Source organism: Salvelinus sp. IW2-2015, linkage group LG4q.1:29 (assembly GCF_002910315.2).
Source record: "Salvelinus sp. IW2-2015 linkage group LG4q.1:29, ASM291031v2, whole genome shotgun sequence".
Taxonomy (NCBI): domain Eukaryota; kingdom Metazoa; phylum Chordata; class Actinopteri; order Salmoniformes; family Salmonidae; genus Salvelinus; species Salvelinus sp. IW2-2015.
The window spans coordinates 43,681,338-43,705,520 of NC_036842.1; the positions used below are offsets into that span (position 1 = coordinate 43,681,338).

General features: G+C 42.8%; 1 protein-coding gene across 3 annotated transcripts; it reads right to left on the minus strand.

Annotated features, from left to right (window-relative positions):
* Positions 1 to 1,384: 1,384 nt before the first annotated feature.
* hmg20a (high mobility group 20A) lies at positions 1,385 to 21,970 on the minus strand. 3 transcript variants are annotated; one of them, XM_023984746.2, is made up of 9 exons: positions 21,876 to 21,970; positions 12,454 to 12,543; positions 11,961 to 12,170; positions 7,398 to 7,530; positions 6,789 to 6,826; positions 4,636 to 4,708; positions 4,163 to 4,378; positions 3,196 to 3,328; positions 1,385 to 1,678 (listed from the first exon to the last, which is right to left on the minus strand). In XM_023984746.2, the coding sequence occupies exons 2-9, from the start codon at positions 12,514 to 12,516 to the stop codon at positions 1,675 to 1,677; spliced, it is 870 nt and encodes a 289-aa protein (XP_023840514.1). In that variant the 5' UTR covers positions 12,517 to 12,543; positions 21,876 to 21,970; the 3' UTR covers positions 1,385 to 1,674. The 3 variants fall into 3 exon arrangements, with proteins under 3 accessions (XP_023840514.1, XP_023840512.1, XP_023840513.1); XM_023984744.2 differs by having other exon boundaries at positions 4,636 to 4,711; XM_023984745.2 differs by lacking the exon at positions 1,385 to 1,678 and having other exon boundaries at positions 3,192 to 3,328; positions 4,636 to 4,711.
* Positions 21,971 to 24,183: the final 2,213 nt, after the last annotated feature.

Consider the following 24,183-nt stretch of genomic DNA (forward strand, 5'->3'; position numbering starts at 1 on the left):
TAATCCATTGCGCATCTACTTGTCTGGTCTGTTTCTTTTTTACGCCTACTGAAGAATGCACGATCATGAGGGGTATCAGGTATCTCTACCTGAAAATACATGATCTAAGTGATTGATAGTTACCAGTCATAAAAGTATGCCTTATTTACTTTGAAAACTACAAATAGTGATTTCGTCAGACAGCATAGGCAGCAGCTCTATAGAGATGAGATTACTTGGAATGTAATGTACACAACTGAACTATTTGAAAGTAATGTGAATAAATGGTTAATAAGCGATAAGCAGTTATGGGCACTCACTACCATCATGGGACTTTTGTTTTATTCTGTGTTACAGCATTCAACCCAAATAATCTAAACTGAAATGGAGAACCGTGACCTTTTTTWWAWWTTTTTATAACGAACGAAAACCGAACAGACCCCAAAAAGCATACATTTCTGAGAACTGATAGATGCATGCCTATTTGTCATGTGGAAAATGTAGTATCCAACAGGGCGATGAAAGGGATGATTTTTTTTTTTGCAATTCACTGAGAAAATGTGTCTAAGGATGAACTTATCGGAACTTTTTATGAAGGAGCCGTTACCCAATGTGACATTTCGTGTTTCCCAGACACGCATCCGTGATCATGCATATAAGGTATACTTTGTATATCTGTAATATGTACCTAAGTCTGATGCTCTGCTACACATGGATATCATTGCGGCAATGCGTTTAGTTACTTTTGTGCAGCAGACTAAGCAACTATTTAAAGCAGGGGCACAACTTTCACTGCGGTTGCATTTTTMRCCCCCCCCAGTTTTATCATTGGAATGTGATACAAAACGAGGCAACGGTGTGCTTGCGGACCATGCGGACGCCTCTGAGCGGTCGGGTTGACTATTTGTGTTTATCTGACTGGATAAAAATTAAATATATCCCCCCCACTTCTGACTTAAAGTGTATGGATGTTTGTGTTAAAGTGGAAGACCAATTTTCTTTTTTAAACCAAAAGAAAAAACTTTTTTACCTGGGTAATGTGTATTTATCTATACAGTGAAAATATGTTAATTAAACACTGTTCTGTAAATGCATTTTATTGAAGACAAACGAGTACTTTTTCCACAACTATCAAAAGAAATTTGGACTGGCACAGATTTTTCTTTAACAAAAGCTTTTGCTATAGAATACAAACCACCCCTGCTTATGTGTGATGCAACACAAACACAATGTGACATTTCTCAAATCAGCTAACATATGAAGAGACTCAAATCTTGACATGAAAAAATATTTGACAAATAAAAAGAACAGTACACATACAAGCTTAAGTGAATTCAAATGTCAACCAAATACTTCTATATGCACATCATTACGTTGACACAGTGGCAGAGAAGTTATTTATGCTTGGAATGGGGCTTGAATGACACATGACGTTTGGAATCTTACAGTACAAAGTCATTTTTGAACTGACATCTCCAGGACGGCATTTTCTATAAAACGATTAACTACACTGATAGCGTCAACAGATAAAAAAACAAATTTCCAACACATTTTCACTAAAGTTAATAAAAGGTGTTTTAAAATCAACGTCTCGGTGGCAATCCTAAACTGTACCAGACAATGAAGTGGTAGGAAGAGGTTTGGATTCTCACAATCCCTGTGGCCACAACAGTCAAATAGTCCAGCTGAGTCCAATTACCTACAAAAGAGAAAATAATCACAAAAGATATTAAGAGTTTTTAAATGGGTTTCCTAGCCCCAGGCTGTCATTAACCTAGGACTATGGTTCAATTGCGGCTAGCTCAGTCTGGTTTTACTGCAGGCAATGTTGGGGGAAATCCTAAGCTTAGGATCAAAGAGAATATCCCATGATGAAGGTACACTATATATACAAAAGTATGTGGTCACCTCTGTAAATCAGTGTATTCGGCTATTTCAGCCACAGACATTGCTGACAGGTGTATAAAATCGAGCACATAGCCATGCAATCTCCATAGACAAATATTGGCAGTAGAATGGCCTTAGTGACTTAACGTGGCACCATCATAGGATGCCACTTTTCCAACAAGTCAGTTTGTCAAATTTCTGCCTTGCTAGAGCTGCCCCGGTCAACTGTAAGTGCTGTTATTGTGAAGTGGAAACATCTAGGAGCAACAACAGCTCAACCGCAAAGTGGTAGGTAACAAGCTCACAGGACGGTAACAAGCTCACAGGACGGGACCACAGAGTGCTGAAGCGTGTAAAAATCGTCTGTCCTCGGTTGCAACACTCACTACAGAGTTCCAAACTTCCTCTGGAAGCAACGTCAGCACATCAACTGTTCGTGAAATGGGTTTCCATGGCCGAGCAGCCGCACACAAGCTTAAGATCACCATGCGCAAGGCCAAGCGTCGGCTAGAGTGGTGTAAAGCTCGCCGCCATTGGACTCTGGAACWGTGTAAATYCGTTCTCTGGAGTGATGAATCACGCTTCACCATCGCATTCGATCGGACGAATATAGGTTTGGCAGATGCCAGGAGAACGCTACCTGCCCGAATGCATAGTGTAAAGTTTGGTGGAGGAGGAATAATGGTCTGGGGTTGTTTTTCATGGTTCGGCCTAGGCCCCTTAGTTCCAGTGAAGGGAAATCTTAACGCTACAGCATACAATGACATTCTAGACGATTCTGTGCTTCCAACTTTGTGGCAACAGTTTGGGTAAGGCCCTTTCCTGTTTCAGCATGACAATGCCCCCATGCACAAAGCGAGGACCATACAGAAATGGTAATGGTTTGTCGAGATCGGTGTGGAAGAACTTGACTGGCCTGCACAGAGCCCTGACCTCAACCCTATCGAACACCTTTGGGATGAAAAAGAACGCTGACTGCAAGCCATGCCTAATCGCCCAACACCAGTGCCCGACCTCACTAATACTCGTGGCAAATTCCTGCAGCAATCTAGTGGAAAGCATTCCCAGAGAATGGAGGCCGTTATATCAACAAAGGGTGGACCAACTCCATATTAATTCCCATGATTTTGGAATGAGATGTTCAAAGAGCAGGTGTCCACATACTTTTGGTCATGTAGTGTATATGAAAAAGGAAATAACTAGGATTTATACAGTTCTTTCAAAACAATAGGAAAGAGTGTTCGGTAAACTTCTTTGTGATAATATAATTTCACCATGCAATTATTAGTCAAATATAAAAAAATATATATAAAAAAAATAGGTAGTTACCTGTCCAGCCGGTTGACCACCTCTCTTACGGTGCCGATGAGGTTGTCGTGCTCCTGCGGGTTACTCAGGATGATACCATGGAGCTTTTTCATGTAGGAGTCGATGGTGTCCAGGGTGGGGGTCTCCCCACTAACTGCAGGCGAGAGGGTAGCTTGAGCATGGGAATGTATACAGGCCTGAGTCCTATTGAACTAGGGTACATCGTAGCAAAACATTTTGCAATGGAAAAGGAATACAAGCATTTCCTTTTCGGAAAAATCCAGGTAGTCCCTCCATGTTTCAGTCTGTTCAGTGCCTAATGAATATTGCCCTGTTTACAATATCAAGGTGTAGAACTCATAGAACCAAGGAACGGTGGAGGGACGTTAAGGGCTAACCCAGGGTTACAAAACGCACAAGAATAAAAACAAGGAGCTTTTACTTGTGTTTCCCTCTGAAGATTATCTATGCAAATTTCACACAGGAGGAAATGTCAAATCAGGCTCCTGGTTATAATCCCCCGAAAATATTGAATAATTTATCAACAAGGAGGACTTGCATAATCACAGAAAATTACTTCTCAAAAGGCGACAGGAGGTAGAAGTTTTCAAACAGGGCCTCTGCGGTTTGAAGTAGCCGTTGAAGTGAGGGGTGATGGTAATGAACAAAAGATATCCGCTGTTTCCCTGAAGTGATCACATAAGACCTTGAGCTGAGGTACTGAAGCGTGTGTGATGGGGACAGTAGGGAGCACCCCCGGGCCAATGCCAAATAGACACACATGAATGCAATACAGTTGATGAGTGTCTGTGTGTGTGTAGCATTTACCCATATATGTGTGTGTGTGTGTGTGTTAGGCATTTACCCATATGTGTCTGTGTGTTTGATTGTTTTTATAGTACCTGTGTAAAGTGGTTGTTGTGGTGTGTGTGGTGTGTGGTGGTGGTGTGTGTGTGTGTGTGTGTGTGTGTGTGCGTCTCTCTCTTACCAGGAAGGGCCACAGAGGAGAAGCTGCTGGTCAGGGCCTGGCGCAGGGTCTCCAGGTGCTGCTGGAGCAGCCCGTTGCGTCCCCGCTCCTGCCTCACGTCGCCGTCCAGGCGCTCCACGGCACCGCGCATGCTCTCCACGTGCTTCTGCAGTGCCGCGTTACGCTCCTCATACTCCATGTTGGTCTTGCGCAGCTGACGCATCTCCGCCTCCCGCGCTGCGGGCGAAGACAGACAAATGCCTCGGTCAGCAGGAAACGGGTGTTAAGGTACGTGATGTGAGGTAGCAGGGAGGGTAAATAGTATCAATAATTCAACTGAATCCTCTGCGTCTTCAGTTGCTATTGTGTTGTCACCTAAAGCGGGGGCAGATATTTTGGGGATGAGTACAGGTGCTCTAGTCAACAGCAATTTAGTATTGGGGAGGAAGTTACCGGAGTAAAATAAAACATTGCAAAGCAAAAATGCTGTGTACCTTTGCTGTGGTTGAGAAACTCCTCTGTGAAGATGGGAATGTCGAACACAGACCTTTCCTTGCCCTCTGTGTCCTTCTGATGGGGTGGAGGGGGGGGGAAAAATGAGCGAGTGGGTGAGAGAGAGACGCTTGTAAAACTGAGTGAACACGTTTGAGACGGGGAGGAAATGGTTTGAAGCTCTGATCAACCATATACATTGCACCAACATTTGGTGGCTGCGACGTAAGTTGCTCTGGATAAGAAGCCTGCTAAATAAAAAAAGATGTACAAATCTAACAGTTTAAACACTGTTGCCACCAATCATTTCCCTAAACCACAATCATTTCTCTTTGGACTGAACACTAGTGTCTATTGCTAGACTGGCACAGTGGTCCCTTGTAGTAAAAGTGATCTTTGCTGTTGTGATGTGGACTAATGAGTGTTGGACTGTGCTCATTCATCTTGTATGGGCATTGGGATGGCAGTAGGTGGAGATTGGCCACTCACTGGATAGCGCATTGAAACTCTGGAAAAGGGGGACGCTTGGTTACAACATTTTAGTCATTTAGCAGTAGATGGTCTTAAGCAAAGTTACACTATGCAGTTAAATAGCCACATACAACAATGCATTATGAGTGGAATCTTCTTTTAAAAAGTGGGAATGAGATGTAGTGCTCAAATAAGAGCAATAAGTATGAATTGAAAACATTGTCTTGTGTCTGTGCCCTACAGTCCTGGATGTTGCTTCGCAAGCCTTTACGCCCCGCCTAAAGAGTATGCTAATCTGAAAGAAATGCTGGTGCCGTTTCAGAACGGCTCATTCCAGCTAAGAAGTTACCTTGGTGTTTTCCCTCCTGTGTCTGGAAAGGCCATACCCTTTAATTACAGTGCTTAACTCCATAAAAATGAATTACACACTTACCAGAAGCCATGGGCTTGCAGCCCTACACAAATGAGTGTCAAAGCGGGTTTAATCCGGCTTTAGTGCCGCTCCAGTAAGTGCTTAATGTGAAGCGAGAGGGGGCCGGACCCTTGAGAAGTTGGGGTACTTAGGTGAGGATATCGTGCCAAGGTCCTTATAAGAATGCCCAACATACAGCAAATCATTAAGTTGTTCACGTGTGATCAATTGTGACTGCAGCATTATAATTTACGCTAATGGGGCGATAACTACAGAACAGACCTTTTTCAAGCTGCATTTCCATGTTAGTCATTTAGCAGACACCCACAACCCTGGCGTTGCAAGCTCCTCGCTCTACCAACTGAGCCCCACGGGACCATTATCCATGTTATCATTTAGCAGACACCCACAACCTGGCGTTGCAAGCTCCTCGCTCTATCCAAATGAGCCTCACGGGACGCATTTTGCCATGTTAGACATTTTACAGACACGCTACAATCCTGCAGTTGCAAGCTCTCGCTCTACAACTGAGTCCTACGGACCATTTCATGTTAGTACCATTTTAGCAGACACCTACAACCCTGCGTTCGCAAGCTCCTCGCTCTACTCAACTGGAGTCTCACGGGAACCATTTCCATTGGTAAGTCCATGTTAGCACGAGATCACCTACAACCAGTGAGCAGTGCAAGGCTCCTCTGCTCTAACCAACTGGATCCCCGGCAGGCGACCATTTCCATGTTGTCACATATCTAGCAGACACCCTACAACCCTGGCGTTGAGCTAAGCCGCGCTCTCGCTCTAACCAACTGAGCCCCGCGGGAACACCTCATTCTTCCACTCTATGAAATACATTTTAGCAAGGCACAAACCCACAACCCTTAAGCTTAAGCAACGCTCCCATCGCTACTACCAAACTGAGCCCCGCATCGAAACCATTTGGCCATGTTAGTCATTTGTAGCAGACACCCACGAACCCTGGGCGTCCGTGCCCAGCCTCGCTCTACCAACTGAGCCCTACGGGACCATTTCCATGTTAGTCATTTAGCAGACACCTACAACCCTGGCATTGCAAGCTCCTCACTCTACCAATTGAGTCCTACGGGACCATTTCCATCATCATATTAACCATTCCCTGGTTTGACTAGCGCAACAACCTTGCTGTTTCCAGCCCTCGAGCCAATCGACTGGACCCATTTGGATTTTCTTCAAGACGAGCACTTTTAGCTATTTGTTTGCGTATAGGAGGGATTGGGTGTGGTAGGGTCAACTCACCTCGTGAAGAGATTCGTTGGCTACCTGGTGCCCGCCATCTGTGAGAAAGGAAGGAATATTTTTATTTTTTTAAAGGGACAGGAGATGATTCATGCTTCCTCTGCGCAGCGTGCCTTTGCTACATCTTGAACTAATTCAGGATGAGTCAAAGAGACGTTTTAAACTAGTAAAGGGAGCCATCCCAAAGCGCAGAGAAGCTCAGCTATCAAATAAATGTATCTGATAACGAGGTTGTATTGTACACCTCCCGTGTTTCCAATGGGATGCTTTTTCTCATCTGTCTTATTTGAAGACATAACAAAAGAGCAGCTTGCCAATGTATCATATTGAACAGAAAGCACATGTGAAAGGCTTGTGTGGGCTGTTGAACCTAACTATTTTCCTTCAACACAGGTGATCTGTAGGGAGAAATATGTTTCAAACCCATCTGAGCCCGTGGGGGCAAACATTGTCAAGTTTCAAAGGTGCACTGGCCTTTTTTTCTGATCAGTGGTTATAAAGAAAAGGAAGACTGTTTTATATTGGGACGCAGCTCTTGAGAGGAGCGTTATAGGATCCACCATTGCATGCCCTAATGAACATGACGCAACTCTTTCGGTGGTGTTTTACCTCCCCGGTGCCTCTTGACCTTCTGTTTCTCCTGCACCTTCCGGGTGAAGTGCTTGTAGGCCTCTGTCTTCTGGTACTTCTCCAGGTCACGCATGTAGCGCTCCTTGTCCCTCTCTGCCTCGTCCAGGTAGCGCTGCACACAGAGAAGAGGGAGAGAGATAGAGGGGGAGATAGAGAGAAACAGGATATCAATCATAGCCGCTTAAAACCTTTTTGATTGATTCAAAATTCGAATTAATATTGACGGCTGTAGCCGAATTGCTGTGCTGCTAATAAGCAAATGGGGGGGGGGGATGACAGGAGGAGGTGGTAAAATGTTGGAGCAACTTGGACCCCATATAGAGTGGGCACAACTCATTTGAATACTCAGTTTCCTCAGTTAAAGAGTTGTGACACTATCCATCAACTGTGTAACAATCGGCTTGAATCTAAAACCATTCTACATTATTAAAGTTCAAAAGAATACTGTGTCCATATGAGAGCAACCAAACAAGCAACAGACAAAATGAATATCAAGTGAGCAAAATTATGCACATGTTGTACGTCAATGAGTTTCCATGCAAAATAAACAACTTCACTTCCTTAACAAATAGGCCCAAATAAAGGTTCCCCAAAATCACCCAAATAGAATCCCAAACGTCAATAATGGAAGTCCATGACAAAAAGAATCCAATCCAAACAAATGAGTAACCCAAAGTCACAATCAAAAATGAGCAATCCCCCAATTCAAAATGCTAAAAATATTAACTGACCGGATTGTTGTAGTAACAAGGAAATTCATTCCTGGTGGAGATTTCCTACAAATAACAAGGTTCACGGCATCTTTCACAAAACCAACAGGAAGTAGGAAATATCTTTGGTATTCGGGATTGAGTAGTAACGATGCCACAGATAATGAGCAAAAAGGTATTCTCTACTTGAGTGGTATAATTTAAGGCTAGCTTAAAAGAAGGTCCATAAGCAAGGTCATTTTGCACATTGACTTATAACATTTAGTAAGACCTTCGTAAAGTTATATCTATTTTTTTATGCCAAACGTCCGCCACCGTGCTGGGCGTAAGCAGCAACCCCCACCGTGTGGACGTGCGGGCCCTCATACCACCCTCGATGGAGTTCTGTTGTTCTGACCGTTGGTGAGCTAGACCACATGACATTGTGTGGCCTTGACTGGAGGTCAATCTTCTGCAGGGTCTGCTGGCAGTGCCTCCTCTTGCACGACAGGGAGACGTGCGAGGACGGTAGCGGTTCCTGCTGCTGGGCTATGTTGCCCTCACTGGTACTGGCTAGTCTCCACTGGTAAGCCGCTCCATGCTCTGGACAACTAACGCATGACAACACAGCAATACCTTTTTGCCACCAAGCTCGCAGTTGAGTGTGCATCCTGGATGAACTGCGACTACGCTGACCACTGTGGTGGAGTCTGCTAGACTCCGTCTCTGGTACCGACTAGAGCCTGCGAGCACGCGCCAGCCATTCCAAAAGTGACCAAAACATTCAAGCAGGAGAGCATAGGAATGAGAAGTGGTCTGTGGTACACCACCTGCAGAACTCAACTCCCTTTTTTGGGGGTGTCCTTGCTAATTGCCTATTAATGTTCCAACCTTTGTCTATTCATTTGCACACAGCATGTGGAAATTTATTGGCATCAGTGTTTGCGTTCCTAAGGTGGAGCATGTTTTGATTTCACAGAAGTGTGATTGACTTGGAGTTACATTGTGTTGTTTAAGTGTTCCCTTTATTTTTTTGAGCAGTGTATATATATATATATATAATAAAAAATTCAGCAAAAAAAGAAACGTCAACTGCGTTTATTTTCAGCAAACTTAACATGAGTAAATATTTGTATGAACATAACAAGATTCAATAACTGAGACAAACTGGAAAGAAAGTTCCACAGACATGTGACTGACAGAAATTGAATAATGTGTCCCTGAACAAAGGGGGGTAAAAATCTAAAGTAACAGTCAGTATCTGGTGTGGCCACCAGCTGTATTAAGTACTGCAGTGCATCTCCTCCTCATGGACTGCACCAGATTTGCCAGTTCTTGCTGTGAGATGTTACCCCACTCTTCCACCAAGGCACATGCAAGTTCCCGGACATTTCTGGGGGGGAATGGCCCTAGCCCTCACCCTCCGATCCAACAGGTCCCAGACGTGCTCAATTGGATTGAGATCTGGGCTCTTCGCTGGCCATGGCAGAACAATGACATTCTTGTCTTGCAGGAAATCACGCACAGAATGAGCAGTACGGCTGGTGGCATTGTCATGCTGGAGGGTCATGTCAGGATGAGCCTGCAGGAAGGGTACCACATGAGGGAGGAGGATGTCTTCCCTGTAACGCACAGCATTGAGATTACCTGCAATGACAACAAGCTCAGTCTGATGATGCTGTGACCCACCACCCCAGACCATGACGGACCCTCCACCTCCAAATTGATCCCGCTCCAGAGTACAGGCCTCGATGTAACGCTCATTCCTTCGACGATAAACGCAAATCCCACCATCACCCCTGGTGAGACAAAACCGTGACTCGTCAGTAAAGAGCACTTTTTGCCAGTCCTGTCTGGTCCAGCGACGGTGGGTTTGTGCCCATAGGCGACGTTGTTGCCAGTGATGTCTGGTGAGGACCTGCCTTACAATAGGCCTACAAGCCCTCAGTCCAGCCTCTCTCAGCCTATTGCGGACAGTCTGAGCACTGATGGAGGGATTGTGCGTTCCTGGTGTAACTCAGGCAGTTGTTGTTGCCATCCTGTACCTGTCCCACAGGTGTGATGTTCGGATGTACCGATCCTGTGCAGGTGTTGTTACACGTGGTCTGCCACTGCGAGGACGATCAGCTGTCCGTCCTGTCTCCCTGTAGCGCTGTCTTAGGCGTCTCAGTACGGACATTGCAATTTATTGCCCTGGCCACGTCTGCAGTCCTCATGCCTCCTTGCAGCATGCCTAACATGCTGACCAGACCAGACACGTCGCATGCGCGAGCGTCGCAAAATACATTTAGAAATCCATGTTATTCAAATATTGCACCCACACTGCTCACGCGCGCCAACGAGCGTCTGCGATGCCAAGGGCTAAAATAGAACTCCTTTCTATTTCTGACGCAGATCACGCTGAAAGTCCTGCCTCTCCCATCTCCTCATTGGTTTATAGAAGCAGGTACCCACGTGCCATCTCCTCATTGGTTATACCCACGTGGGTGATTGAAAGACGAAATGTTTTGCCAGTCGTCGTGGTAATACTATGAAAGTGTAGATGCCAATCACCATATAAGTTCAAAGATGAAAAAGCCTGGAAGGAGAAGAGATGACTAGAAACGATTRGGTTGGCCGTTTTATGTGTGGATTAATTGTCGGATTAGAGGACCTTGTGCAGTTCAGGTAAAATAACAACTCAATGTTTACATCCCAGGACAAATTAGCTAGCAACAGCAAGCTAGCTAAATAGGACAAATTAGCTAGCAAGTGCAAGCTAACTAGCTAAATTGCCATACATGTTTAATGCTTTTCGACCTGTCCCCAAATGAATGCCATTGGTTCAGAGCTTGTTTTGATATTTTAACCTGCGTGTCGTGATCGCGTTTGGTGTAGGGGGACAAAATAAATGTATGCACGATGGCACACGCGCGCAGCCGATTTGGGTTCCATGTAAGGCACGTTCACGCAGATGAGCAGGGACCAAGGGCATCTTTCTTTTGGTGTTTTTCAGAGTCAGTTGAAAGGCCTCTAGTGTCCTATGTTTTCATAACCGCGACCTTAATTGCCTACCGTCTGTAAGCTGTTAGTGTCTTAATGACCGTTCCACAGGTGCATGTTCATTAATTGTTTATGGTTCATTGAACAAGCATGGGAAACGGTACTTAAACCCTTTACAGTGAAGATCTGTGAAGTTATTTGGATTTTTACGAATTATCTTTGAAAGAGAGGGTCCTTAAAAAAGGGACGTTTCTTTTTTTGCTGAGTTTATATAAAAAATAATTTGATGAAAATGTGTATTTGGCCTTACTACTATTATCCCATACAAACTCATTGAATAACAGATTCACTACATGGGACAACAGATAGTTTCACCCCCCCCCCCCCCCCCTCCAAATGTATATATTTTTTTATACATGTATTTAACCCCTTATTTTTTGAACTAAACAGTCTCCATATATACTTCCATTCATTGTTTTGGTACCGGGAGACTTTCAGTTGAGTCTTGTGAGGCCTGTGGGGGTCCTAGAGAAAAACAACGTTTACGTATTTGTGAGTCTCACCTTACCACAGATGGGTCATATTGTAGCCCAAACCGTTTGGACACTACTGACGATTTTGTGAGAATCCCCGATTTTCAGGATGTCTCATGGTCTGACAAACACTGCTCTAGCTCAGTCACCTTGTGCGACATAGGCGGATGCGGTGGATTGAGATGCATCCAGTGCAAAAATAAACTGAAACAGTCTCTAGCTTAAACCGACAGATTTTAATTGGGATTTTTTGATGATGCTAATTAGATTTCAGCGGGGGCACGGACATAGACCTTAGGGGGTTAACCCTTTCAGGCCAGTGTAGCTGCATGGCTAACCTGCTTGTCTTCCGGTGGCAGCTTGCTCCACTCATTGCCCAGCATCCTGGTGATCTCTGGGAAGGGCACGTCAGGCCGCTCGGCCCTCAGCTGCTCACGCCGGTCGTTCATGAAGCGCACGTAGCCCGTCAGCGGTGCCTTGGGGGCGTTGCTGTCCTTCACTGGCTTCTTCCTCTTACGGCCCTTGGTCCAGCTGCTGCGCCTGGGCTTCTGCGGAGAGGGGGAGGGAAGGGTGGGGAGATGTGGCAAAACAAACACAGCTAAAGTTAGCACTTATCATAAATGGTGCTTACTCTGGAATCCAAAACGTATATCCTCTTGAAACAGCTTGGATTCCAGGCAAGGGGTGGTGGCAACTCTAGGCAAGGGGTGGTGGCTTTTGTTCCAGCCATTCTCTAACACACCATTGAACGTTTTACAGTCCAGGCTTTTAATCTGGGTCCGGGAAACCAGCCCTGAGTGTGTAATGGTTATTTAAATGCCATGGTCTCACCTCCTCTTCATTTCTCTGGCTGCTGTTGTCTGTGTTACCAGGTGAGCCTGTCTGCTCTTCCATCGCCTCAGCCTCCAGGAAAGGAGCCTACTGTGGAAACAAACAACCTTAGTTCCTATTGTGCATACCGCACCTTATAACAGTGTAAACATTTCTGCAGACTGCTACAAAAAAGTATAATCTTGCAGACTTTCCTGTAATTCAAAATATCCTATCAATGGCTCCCAAAACTACCTTCAAAAAGTGAGCAGAAGCGCAAATGAGAGCCACGAGCAGAGCCACCTCTTGCGCTTGCTCTGTGGCGCGCATCAAGTTATTTCAGGTGGTGTCAGCATAATTGAATTTTCATGCATTTTGGAGTAGAATGTCCTTTAAAAAAAAAAGACAGAAGTGACTAAGTCATTGTAAAAAATAATAATATATCTACAAAAATAACACTACTGTTGCCATTGCTACTAAAAACAATCCTAGGAGAAACACAGTGAAAGCAAAAGCATGAAACAATTACTTGATTGCTGCAGTTTAAATGACCCTTATTGGTCTGGTTTACTAAGGAACTCCAGACAGACCAAGAATGCGTGTCAAGAAAGAGAATTCTATCCAGAGGAAAGTGGAATGAAGCATTAGTGCCCTCTACTGCAAGGGAAATCACAGTACACACATACAGGTAACTGCCAAAATAAAGGAAAAACTTAAGTAAATGAGGGATACAAAGTATATTGAAAGCAGGTGCTTCCACACAGGTGTGGTTTCTGAGTTAATTAAGCAATTAAGCACCATGCTTAGGGTCATTTAGAAAAATGCCCAGTTACCCATTATTTTGGCAGTTGTTTCCATTAACTTGTCCAGTCATTTTGTCGACATTTAGAAAGTTTGCATAGAAAATAGATGCAGCATTTGCCTGCAAGGGTGCGTTTCGATTTAACTATCGTGTCGATAAAAACAGCTGGACGTAATGACGTCAGACCTAAAAAAAACAAACTCAAAAATGTTTTTCTCTCAAGCTTAGTGTCGAATATAATTGTAGTGGTTTAAGTGTTTCAATTACCCATTTAGGCAAATTGACCATGAATAAATTGGTGACAGCCTGTGTGCCATCATGTCTCAGGTAGCCAGCATGGATAGAATGCAATAATTGACTAATATCTGCCCTATTCTAATAATTATCATGTTCCAACGTATCGCCACGGTCTGTGCCTTTGTCAAACGTACACTCCTGGAGATCTGAAATAATTGTGGTGAAACTTGCCAACCACAAAAGCAAAGTGAAGCAATTCAGGAATTCTTGAAAGTCAGGACAATCCTTGTCCTGCAGAGAAAATGTTTATTGTTTGAAAAAATAGATTTTGCCCCGCGTACCTTGAAATGATTCAGCAATCATAATTTATTAAAAAAAACAATTTCCATCATAATTTGTCACATTTAAGGAAGTTTAACAAAATAAAAATCCACCCCCCAAACAGATGAAAACGTATCCCATATGTGCCGTTTCCATTACACATCGCAATGAAAGAGGGGTCTCAAAGGAGCATAGGGGGTTTAAAGGGTGTGTGTGTGTCTGTGTCTCAGTCACCAGATCTCAACCCAATTCAACACATGGGAAATTCTGGAACGGTGCCTGTGACAGCGATTTCCACAACCATCAACAAAACACCAAATGATGAAATTTCTCATGGAAGAATGGTGTCTCATCCCTCCAATAGAGTTCCAGACACTTGTAGAATCTATGCCGAGGCACATTGTAGCTGTTCTGGCGGCCCAACGCCCTATTTTTAAAGTAGAACCTTTATTTAACCAGGCAAGTCAGTTAAGAACAAATTCTTATTTACAATGACGGCCTACCCCCGGCCAACGCTGGACCAATTGTGCGCCGCCCTATGGGACTCCCAATCACAGCCGGATGTGATGCAGCCTGGATTCAAACCAGGTACTTCAGTGACACCTCTTGCACTGAGATGCAGTGTCTTGCGCCACTCGGGAGCCCAATTAACTTCTATGACATCTTATGTTGGTGTTTTCTTTATTTTTGCAGTTAACTGTAGAATTCAAATGTTTTTCAATGCATCCTTCCTTCATCAAGGTGATTTACTTGTATATTCCTATATACGACAGGTAAAAGCAATATGGTGGAGAATCACAGAAGAAAGTTCATTATTTTGGCTCAGGCTGTGGCCTATAAGACGAAACAGGCAAATAGGCCTAACATGTTGGTCCTTAGTGTGCAGTGCACACCGTGACTAACAGGAAGTTAGTGAAACTGGAAATAGAGGTGACTATTCCTTCCTTTGCTCTTTGATAGTGAAACACTGACATTGAGACCCAGTTGAGTCAGTGTCAACATTTGCTATGCCATGTTTGCTGTCTGCATGCTGGACGCCGTGATGTCATGCCCTTATCCTTTAACACTTGACTCTCACTCCAATCGTTTGGACTGTTCTACAAAAAGAAATGAGCGCATTAGATAACCACTTCGGCCTAGAACATTAAACACAAATTGGGATAAAAGTAGGAATGTAAATGATTCACCAATTTGCATCGGTTCCCGATTCAAATGTTTAAGATGTGACCGCATCGGTCCGCGGACTCCAAACCGATCCAAATGTAGCATGCGTCGTCGGTCAGAAAATCAACTCAAACAATACGAATCGCCAATTCAAAAATGATTTTTTCTCATATTATTTTATTTCTAACTTCGAGAAATACCTAATATTTTGTGACAACTGATGAGTCCTCTCCTTCAGTGTGGAACTAAGCATGTAACTGTGTTGACAGTCATTGATCTACAAGTCATTTTGCATTCTGAACAACCCCAGTCAATATCAGTAGCCTGGTCAAACTGAGCACTGTGCCCAGCTTCGCACGCTGACCAACACAAGGTAGGCGGCCTGTTCCTGATCTTGCACATCTGTGTGGCACCTTCAGCAGTCAACTGCTAAAATGGCTTGATTGATATTAGGCTTTCTTAGCTGAGTGACAACCTATGTAATTTGCTAGGTTATTTTTATCTGTGCCGCTGTTGAAAACGTTTTACCGGAATAAAAGTAAGCAATCGGGAGACAACTCATCTGGCTATAACCTTCCTGGTGAACGGGGCTTACAATATATTTTATTTTAGATTGTTCAGGTTTGGCATCCGCAATATTTTTGCTTTAACAATCAGTATACACTGAGTGTAAAAAACATTAGGCACACATGCTCTTTCCATGACATGGACTGACCAGGTGAAAGTTATGATCCCTTATTGATGTCACCTGTTAAAAACAGTTAAATCAGTGTAGATGATGGGGAGGAGACAGGTTAAAGATATTTTTGAATGGGCTAGACAAAATATTTAAGTGCCTTTGAACGGGGTATGGTAGTAGGTGCAGGCGCACCGGTTTGAGTGTGTTAAGAACTGCAACACAGCTGCGTTTTTCACACAACAGTTTGCTGTGTGTGTCTAGAATGGTCCACCACCAAAAAGGACAGCAAGCCAACTTGACACATCTGGGGGAAGCATTGGAGTCAACATGGGCCAGCAACCCTGTGGAACGAATGACACCTTGTAGAGTCCATGCCCTAACAAATTGAAGTGGTTCTGAGCGCAAAGCAGTGCAACTAAATATTAGGATGGTGTTCCTCATGTTTTGTACACTCAGTGTATATGGTCATTCATACAGGGTAAAGTTGATAATTTCATAAAGAGGAATCACTTACGAGGCGCACTGCATGGCCAAAGCGGGAGCAGAAAAGCTCACTTCCAACCATTCGATTTTGAGGTGGGGGTGAAATCTAAAGTTGTGCTATATATTCATTGGCTATGTCATAGCTAATTTGTAAACGATAGATACATTACTAGCTCATAAACTTAAATCTGCAAAAATGACAAGTTACTGGCTATGTCCGAATACCCATACTAGTGTCCAACATACTTAAAACCTCTACGGGATCGGTGTCCCTATACCGGGACGGTTGTTGCTAACGTGCGCAAATGTGACTGGAATGATGTAAGTAACAGCCAACTTTCCAGGACATAGACATGTCTTATATGTGCAGAAAGCTTACATTTTTGTTAATCTAACTGCACTGTTACAGTGAAAAAATATCATGCTATTGTTTGAGGAGTGCACAACAACAAAAGACTTTTCACGGCAAATGGTTTGATATATTCACCTCTGAAGGTAAATAATGTACTTACATTCAGTAATCTTGCTCTGATTTGTCATCCTGAGGTTCCCAGAGATATAATGTAGCATAGTTTTGTTTGATAAAATCAATTTTTATATTCAAATGTAGGAACTGGGTTTTACAGTTTGAACCCCTGCGGTTTCTGGGCAGAAATTGAAATAGAAAAAAAAGGGTCCGATCCTTAAGATTAAACTGCATACTATTTAGCCCGTACTGTTTAGTAAAATGTATACAGTATGCCACGGCCGCAACTCAGTACCGGCTGAGTAGGTGGGGCGGGGCGGGGCCGAGTGTGTGAATTTTTCCAAATTCAATAGACATCCATCGCATTAACCAGCATAATAGCTGATTTCCAATTTGACTGCAATATGCAAAAATCATTCCACCATTTCCTGGTTGCTAGAATTTGAATGGTTTGCCTAATTTCAGTTGGTGACAAAACAAACAACGCATAGTGTATCCTGGAGAATCATTGTACCATCTAAACCACTGTAAAATATATTTTCAGCTGTTTAATAAAGCTGGTGCACAAAACCGTAAGTAAAAGATGCTAAAAACTAACTCAAGAAAGGTAAGCAGCTTCACTATTAGATACTATTTTAATCCAGGGCCTGAAAAGAAATTGCAACAATATGCCTCTCTCATTGGTACAACCCTCCTCTATTCTGAACATTAAAACAAAATGGGAAGATTTTAACTATGAATTCTTCTTTCTTCAGCAAGTATTGTTGAGTGTTCAAACATCGTCTATTTGTGATAGACATGCACTTGTTCAGTTCAAGCTGCTACACCGAATCTATTGGACTAAGTCCAGGCTAAGTAAAATGTATCCAAACCTAGACCCTACCCTCTATGTGACCGATGTAGAGGCTTCTGCAGATCTTACTCATATCAGACTGCTGAGGGCCCAAAAAGGTGACGCTAGGGGGAAATGCAGGTTAACTAATTAAACAACAAAGAATATAATCTACATGATCAGTCTCTGTGTGTAAAATAAAAAGTGGTTAATGTGAACCTAACTCACAGCTAAAACATGTAAAGAAAACAATCCAATGTTACTTGTTGCCTAGATTTTACTGCAAATGACACTCAAGTCTTGAGAAAAAAAACAATCCACTAATATTACAGTTAGCCATGACAGCCTTTATAATAGAATGCTTGTGACCACACACACATCTAAATATTGAACTTGGGAAAAAAACATCAAAGTAGAAATAGAATTAAACACTCGTTCGCTTACAGCCAGTAGTGATCCTCCACCCCCCCCCCCCCTCCAAAAAACTGCTCTCATCGGATCTACACGAATCACGTAGGTCACCTATTTTGGATTTAAAACGTCCAATTTCGCCGAAAGGTGACTAGTTTGCATCCCTGTCATATGTTTTGCTCCCAAGATCGTTATGTTTTGACGTCTGTAATTTTTGGAGTCAATGTAGAATTGTGCCCTCTGGTTGCCCTTTTTGGTCTACCAACCTACTGACTTAATGGTGTCCAGACTAGTCTACTAGTCTATCCTCGCCAAGAGATGTGTAGTTCTTGAGTGGTAAAACGTCCACCCTCCATTGCACGGTCGATGACTGCACAATTTGATTCACTTTATTAAAACTAGAAGAAAATATGTTGTACTTTTAAAATTATGTATTTCATTCCACCTGGGGAACCTTTATAGATCTTCTACAAGGGCCAGACCCTCCATTTGACTTGTAAATTGTCTGGCTTACTGATGCTGTTCTTTATTTTTAAATATTTGATATGCATCCATTGTGTGTGGATGGCTTGATCCTGCTAATAAAAAATCTGTTACCATACCTGTCTGTATACCTCTGAGTTGTGCTTCTAGGTCTTGGTGTCCCCTGGCACCCATCACTCCTTTCATTGGGGTTGGGTGGGGGCCGGGGGAGAGAACGTGCACCCCTTTGGGTTCCCAGAGTTTTAAAGCATTTCCCTCCAACAATGTAAAAATGTGCTTGTCCTTGAATGTACACTGAACAAAAATATAAACGCAACATGTAAAGCATTGGGCCCATGTTTCATGAGCTGAAATAAAAGATCACTGAAATTGTACTTATGCACAAAAAGCTTATTTCTCTCAAATTTTGAGCACAAATGTTTGCATCCCTGTTAGTGAGCACTTCCCCTTTGCCAAGATTATCCATCCACCTGTATGTGTGGCATATCAAGAAGCTGATTAAGCAGCATGATCATTACACAGGTGCACCTTGTGCTTGGGACAATAAAAAGCCACTAAAATGTGCAGTTTTGTCACACAACGCCACAGATGTCTCAAGTTGAGGGAGTGTGCAACTGGCATGCTGACTGCAGGAATGTCCACCTGAGTTGTTGCCAGAGAATTGAATGTTAATTTCTCTACCATAAGCAACCTCACAACTTTGTTTTAGAGAATTTGCCAGTACGTCCAACCGGCCTCACAACCGCAAACCACGTGTATGGCATCATGTGCGCGAGCGGTTTGCTGATGTCAATCGCAGGCTACAGCCACAATTGCATTTTATCGATGGCAACTTGAATGCACAATTCATCTGCTGCAATCACTTAATGTTTCAGCATGTTAAGACACAGCCCCATGTGGCAAAGATCTGTACACAATTCCTGGAAGCTGAAAATGTCCCAGTTTTTCCATGGCCTGCATAGTCACCAGACATGTCACCCATTGAGCATGTTTGGGATCGACGTGTATGACAGCGTGTTCCAGTTCCCGCCAATATCCAGCAACTCCGCACAACAATTGAAGAGGAGTGGGACAACATTCCACAGGTCACAATCAACAGCCTGATCAACTATGTACGAAGGAGATGTGTTGCGCTGAATGAGGCAAATGGTTGTCACACAGATACTGAATGGTTTTCTGATCAACTCCCCTACTTTTTTTTTTGAAGGATGCATATCTGTATACCCAGTCATGTGAAATCCATAGATTAGGGGCTAATGAATTTATTTCAATTGACTGATTTCCTTATAGGAACTGTACCTCAAAATCTTTGAAATTGATGCATGTTGCGTTTATATTTTTGTTCAGTATGTTGATTTCGGGAGGTTACCCTTCACGTAAAATGGAACAAACAACTTTTTAACTTAACGAATCACGACCTGCCATAGGATATCAACAGTGACAACAGTTGGCTGCTATTTACAGTGCATTCAGAAAGTTTTTACAGCCTAAATTCAAAATGGATTAAATATGTTTTTTCCTCACCCGTCTACACACAAAGTGAAAATATGTCTAGATTTTTTGGTGCAAATTGATTGAAAATTAAATACAGAAAATCTAATTGACATAATTATTCACACCCCTGAGTCAATACTTTGTAGAAGCACCTTTGGCAGCGATTACAGCTGTGAGTCTTTCTTTTCCACACCTGGATTGTGCAACATTTGCTCATTATATTTTTCAAAATTCTTCAAGCTCGGTCAAACTTGGTTGTTGATCATTGTTAGACAACCATTTTCAGGTCTTGCTATAGATTTAAGACGATTTGTTAAGTCAAAACTGTAACTCAGCCACTCAGGAACATTCACTGACTTCTTGGTACGCAACTCCAGTGTATATTTGGCCTTGCGTTTTGGGTTATTGTCCTGCTGAAAGGTGAATTAATCTCCCAGTGTCTGGTGGAAAGCAGACTGGTTTTCCTCTAGGATTTTGCCAGTGCTTAGCTCCATTCCATACATTTTTTTATCCTGAAAAATGCCCCAGTCCTTAATGATTACAACCATATCCATAACATGATGCTTCAACATATGGAGAGTGGTAGTCAGTAATGTGTTGGATTGGATTTGCCCCAAACACAACACTTTATTCAAGACAAGAAATGTATTGCGAATGTTTGCAGAAAAAAACAATCATATTTTTCGACAGCCCCCCCCGCCCCCCAAAAACATAAAAGACAATAGAATTGTCTGTGGAGATGTTTTGAAGCATGTTTTTGGGTGAGTCTGGGCACTACCACCATATGGCTCATGCAAGCAACTAAGCCAGCCAAAGAAATCTTAGGAATGGAAGTCTGACAAAATCAACTGTCTGGATGCTGCTTCAACACTAAAAGAAAGTGGAAAATTAGGTCTAGAATGCAAAAAAACGAAATATCCCTTTAAGCAATTGATCTTGTCATCTTGTTTACTAACATCACCAATCTGAGGTAAAAAGGATGTGTAATTCCTCCCAATTTGATGTGTTCAAGCATCAGCTTGTGTTATAGTAACATACCGTCCACATCATGGTAAGTAGAATAATATACATTGCCATATCTTCATTTAGGATGACAGTAAATGAAGCAAAACCACAGATATTTTAAATAATCACATTTTTCCCACTAGTTGAACCATTTAGAGTGCTCCTAAGCACAATTTAACCAGGTGGTTCTCAAACTGTTTTACTCGGGGGTGGGGGGGGGGGCACACGCCACGTCTATTTCTATGGGCACAAGCACTGTTTATGACACAGACCGTTTACACCTCTTGTTGGTGAAGAGAATTTTGCAGGTTTAAAGCTTATTTCCTGCAATTATACACATTTTGCCATGGGGTGCAACATTGTTTTCACTATTTTAAAGCAAATGTTCTTGCAATTCTATACATTTTGCAATGTCTAATGTGCATTCATGTGATATTTGAGTGACATAATGTACAATAATATCTATTGGCTAAAAAACGAAATATGTTTTTTTTAGCTGACATGGGCTAGTTGATCTGGACATTTCTGACAAGTTATAAAGGTATGCAATGACTAACATTCACTACCCAAATTCGAAATTGCACCTAGTGCATTTTACTACTACAAGTTTCAAGAGTAAGTTTAAAGCAGGACTGAGTTTCCTGAAGAAAAAAAAGATATATACTTGTTTTGGTGTAACCAACCACTGGTCTAGACTAGAGCGTCCATAGGGTCTGTGCAGCAGGCTGAACGTTTGAGGTCCCTAGTAATGGTCTGACTAGACAATATGTTTAATAGCTTGCCAAGCACTAGCTAGCTGACTAGTCTCTGGTCTGCAAGGCAGGTAGCTAGGTAACTATACTTTACTAGTTATATATCTTTATCTTATCTGACTTACCACAGCTGAAGTTCCTTCTGGGAAGATATAACGTTACATGTCCTAATTCTATTTTAACGTTAGCTAGCATGCATCTTAGCTAGCTCTCTACTTAGCTGGTTAAAAGGGTTTTGGTTTATCCGACAATAGTGAAGCAGGTCTGTGTTTTTCACTTTATTTTATAATTTGTTCACAATAGAGTACACTAACCTGTAACTTATTCTTTTTGGTTAAAAATCCAGAAATTAGCTGGCGATGGGGCTCTCAGAATCAAAACAATGCAGAAGTCCTCTCTGGAAGTGGAATAACGTCACTACCGGCAACTGATTCACTAAATTCATCCGAGTGTCGCTTGCATTGTGGTCAATGCAATCAGGGATACTTGGGACGTCCCTAACCCATTGAAGTAGACATTTCAAAAGGTTAGGGTTATGTAAGGTTTCTGGTCATGGTTAAGATAAGTGTAGTGATTAATGTTTAGGGCACATGTGTCAAATTCATTCCACGAGGGCCGAGTGTCTGAGAGTTTTCGTTCCTCCATTGTACTTTCTTGATTAATCATGGTAACTAATTAGTAAGGAACTCCCCTCACCTGGGTGTCTAGGGCTTAATTGAAAGGAAAAAAACAAAAACAAGCAGACACTAGGCCTCTCCATGGAATGAGTTTGATACCCCTAGTTTAGGGTTTAGGGTAGGATCCCGCATCGCTCTAACCCTTGCATTATAGTGACATTCGTTTAATGCAGGGTATTTTATAATATTGTTAACCTTAATGCTGTGCATCAGTGACTTTTATGTATGTGGTTGTATGTGCCTTCAAAGATTGTATTCAGAGAGGAATTTCTTAAAACGGTAACTACATTTTAACACAGAATGTTTCTGAATGCTTATTTGGACCGAATTTACACCTAATCACAAAAGTGTTTAATCAAATACAATGTGTAAATTCAATTAGGGATGACAGTCCATTGACTCCAGAATAATATTAGCCAAAGCGGGTTGACATTTTGGTTGATTCAAGAAGTGCTACTTCTTTTCAGAGTTCTTTTTTGCATGATAAGTGGGGTTGGGATGGCCTCTTGTGGCTATACTATGAAACTGCAACTATGAATAAAAAACAATTAGTATGACTTCTTTGGTTAGAAAGGGAAAGGGGGGTACATAGTCAGTTGTACAACTGAATGCATTCAACTGAAATGTGTCTTCCACATTTAACCCAACCCCTCTGAATCAGAGAGGTGCGGGTATACTGTAGGTTCTAAGTTTATTATTGATCAAAATGTAAACATTTGTATGTAGAAAATGCTCTTGATAAACCAGAACATTCAGAAAGTTAAAAGGCATGTATTTGAATAGACTCAACAAAAAAAAGAAACGTCCCTTTTTCAGGACCCTGTCTTTCAAAGATAATTTGTAAAAATCCAAATAACTTCACATATCTTTATTGTGAAGAGTTTAAACACTGTTTCTCATGCTTGTTCAATGAACCATAAACAATTAATGAACATGCACCTGTCCGTATTGTGAGACGCCTAAGACAGCGCTACAGGGAGACGGGATAGACAGCTGATCGTCCTCGCAGTGGCAGACCACGTGTAACAACACCTGCACAGGATCAGTACATCCGAACATCACATCAGTGGGACAGGTACAGGATGGCAACAACAACTGCCGAGTTACACCAGGAATGCACAATCCCTCCATCAGAGCTCAGACTGTCCGCAATAGGCTGAGAGAGGCTGGACTGAGGGCCTGTTGTCAGGCAGGTCCTCACCAGACATCAATGGCAACGTTGCCTATGGGCACAAACCCACCGTCGCTGGACCAGACAGGACTGGCTTTTGGTTTTGTCTCACCAGGGGTGATGGTCGGATTCGCGTTTATTGTTGAAGAAAAGAGCTTTACACCGAGGCCTGTAACCTGGAGCGGGATCGATTTGGAGGTGCAGGGTCCGTCATGGTCTGGGGCGGTGTGTCACAGCATCATCGGACTGAGCTTGTTGTCATTGCAGGCAATCTCAATGCTCTGCATTACAGGGAAGACATCTTTCTCCCTCATGTGGTACCCTTCCTGCAGGCTCATCCTGACATGACCATCCAGCATGACAATACCACCAGCCATACTGCTCGTTCTGTGTGTGATTTCCTGCAAGACAGGAATGTCAGTGTTCTGCCATGGCCAACGAAGAGCCCGGATCTCAATCCCATTGAGCACGTCTGGGACCTGTTGGATCGGAGGGTGAGGGCTAGGGCCATTCCCCCCAGAAATGTCCGGGAACTTGCATGTGCCTTGGTGGAAGAGTGGGGTAACATCTCACAGCATGAACTGGCAAATCTGGTGCAGTCCATGTGGAGGAGATGCACTGCAGTACTTAATGCACCTGGTGGCCACATCAGATACTGACTGTTACTTTTGATTTTGACCCCTCCTTTGTACACGGACACATTATTCAATTTATGTTAGTCACATGCCTGTGGAACTTGTTCAGTTTATGTCTCAGTTGTTGAATCTTGTTATG

Coding starts and splice junctions, on each gene's coding strand:
- hmg20a (XM_023984744.2), bottom strand. CDS start 12,516: ATGGAAGAGCAGACAGGCTCACCTGGTAACACAGACAACAGCAGCCAG. Junction 6,827..7,397: donor GGTCAAGAGGCACCGGGGAG/GTAAAACACCAC, acceptor CCTTTCTCACAG/ATGGCGGGCACCAGGTAGCC. Junction 4,712..6,788: donor CCAACGAATCTCTTCACGAG/GTGAGTTGACCC, acceptor CCACCCCATCAG/AAGGACACAGAGGGCAAGGA.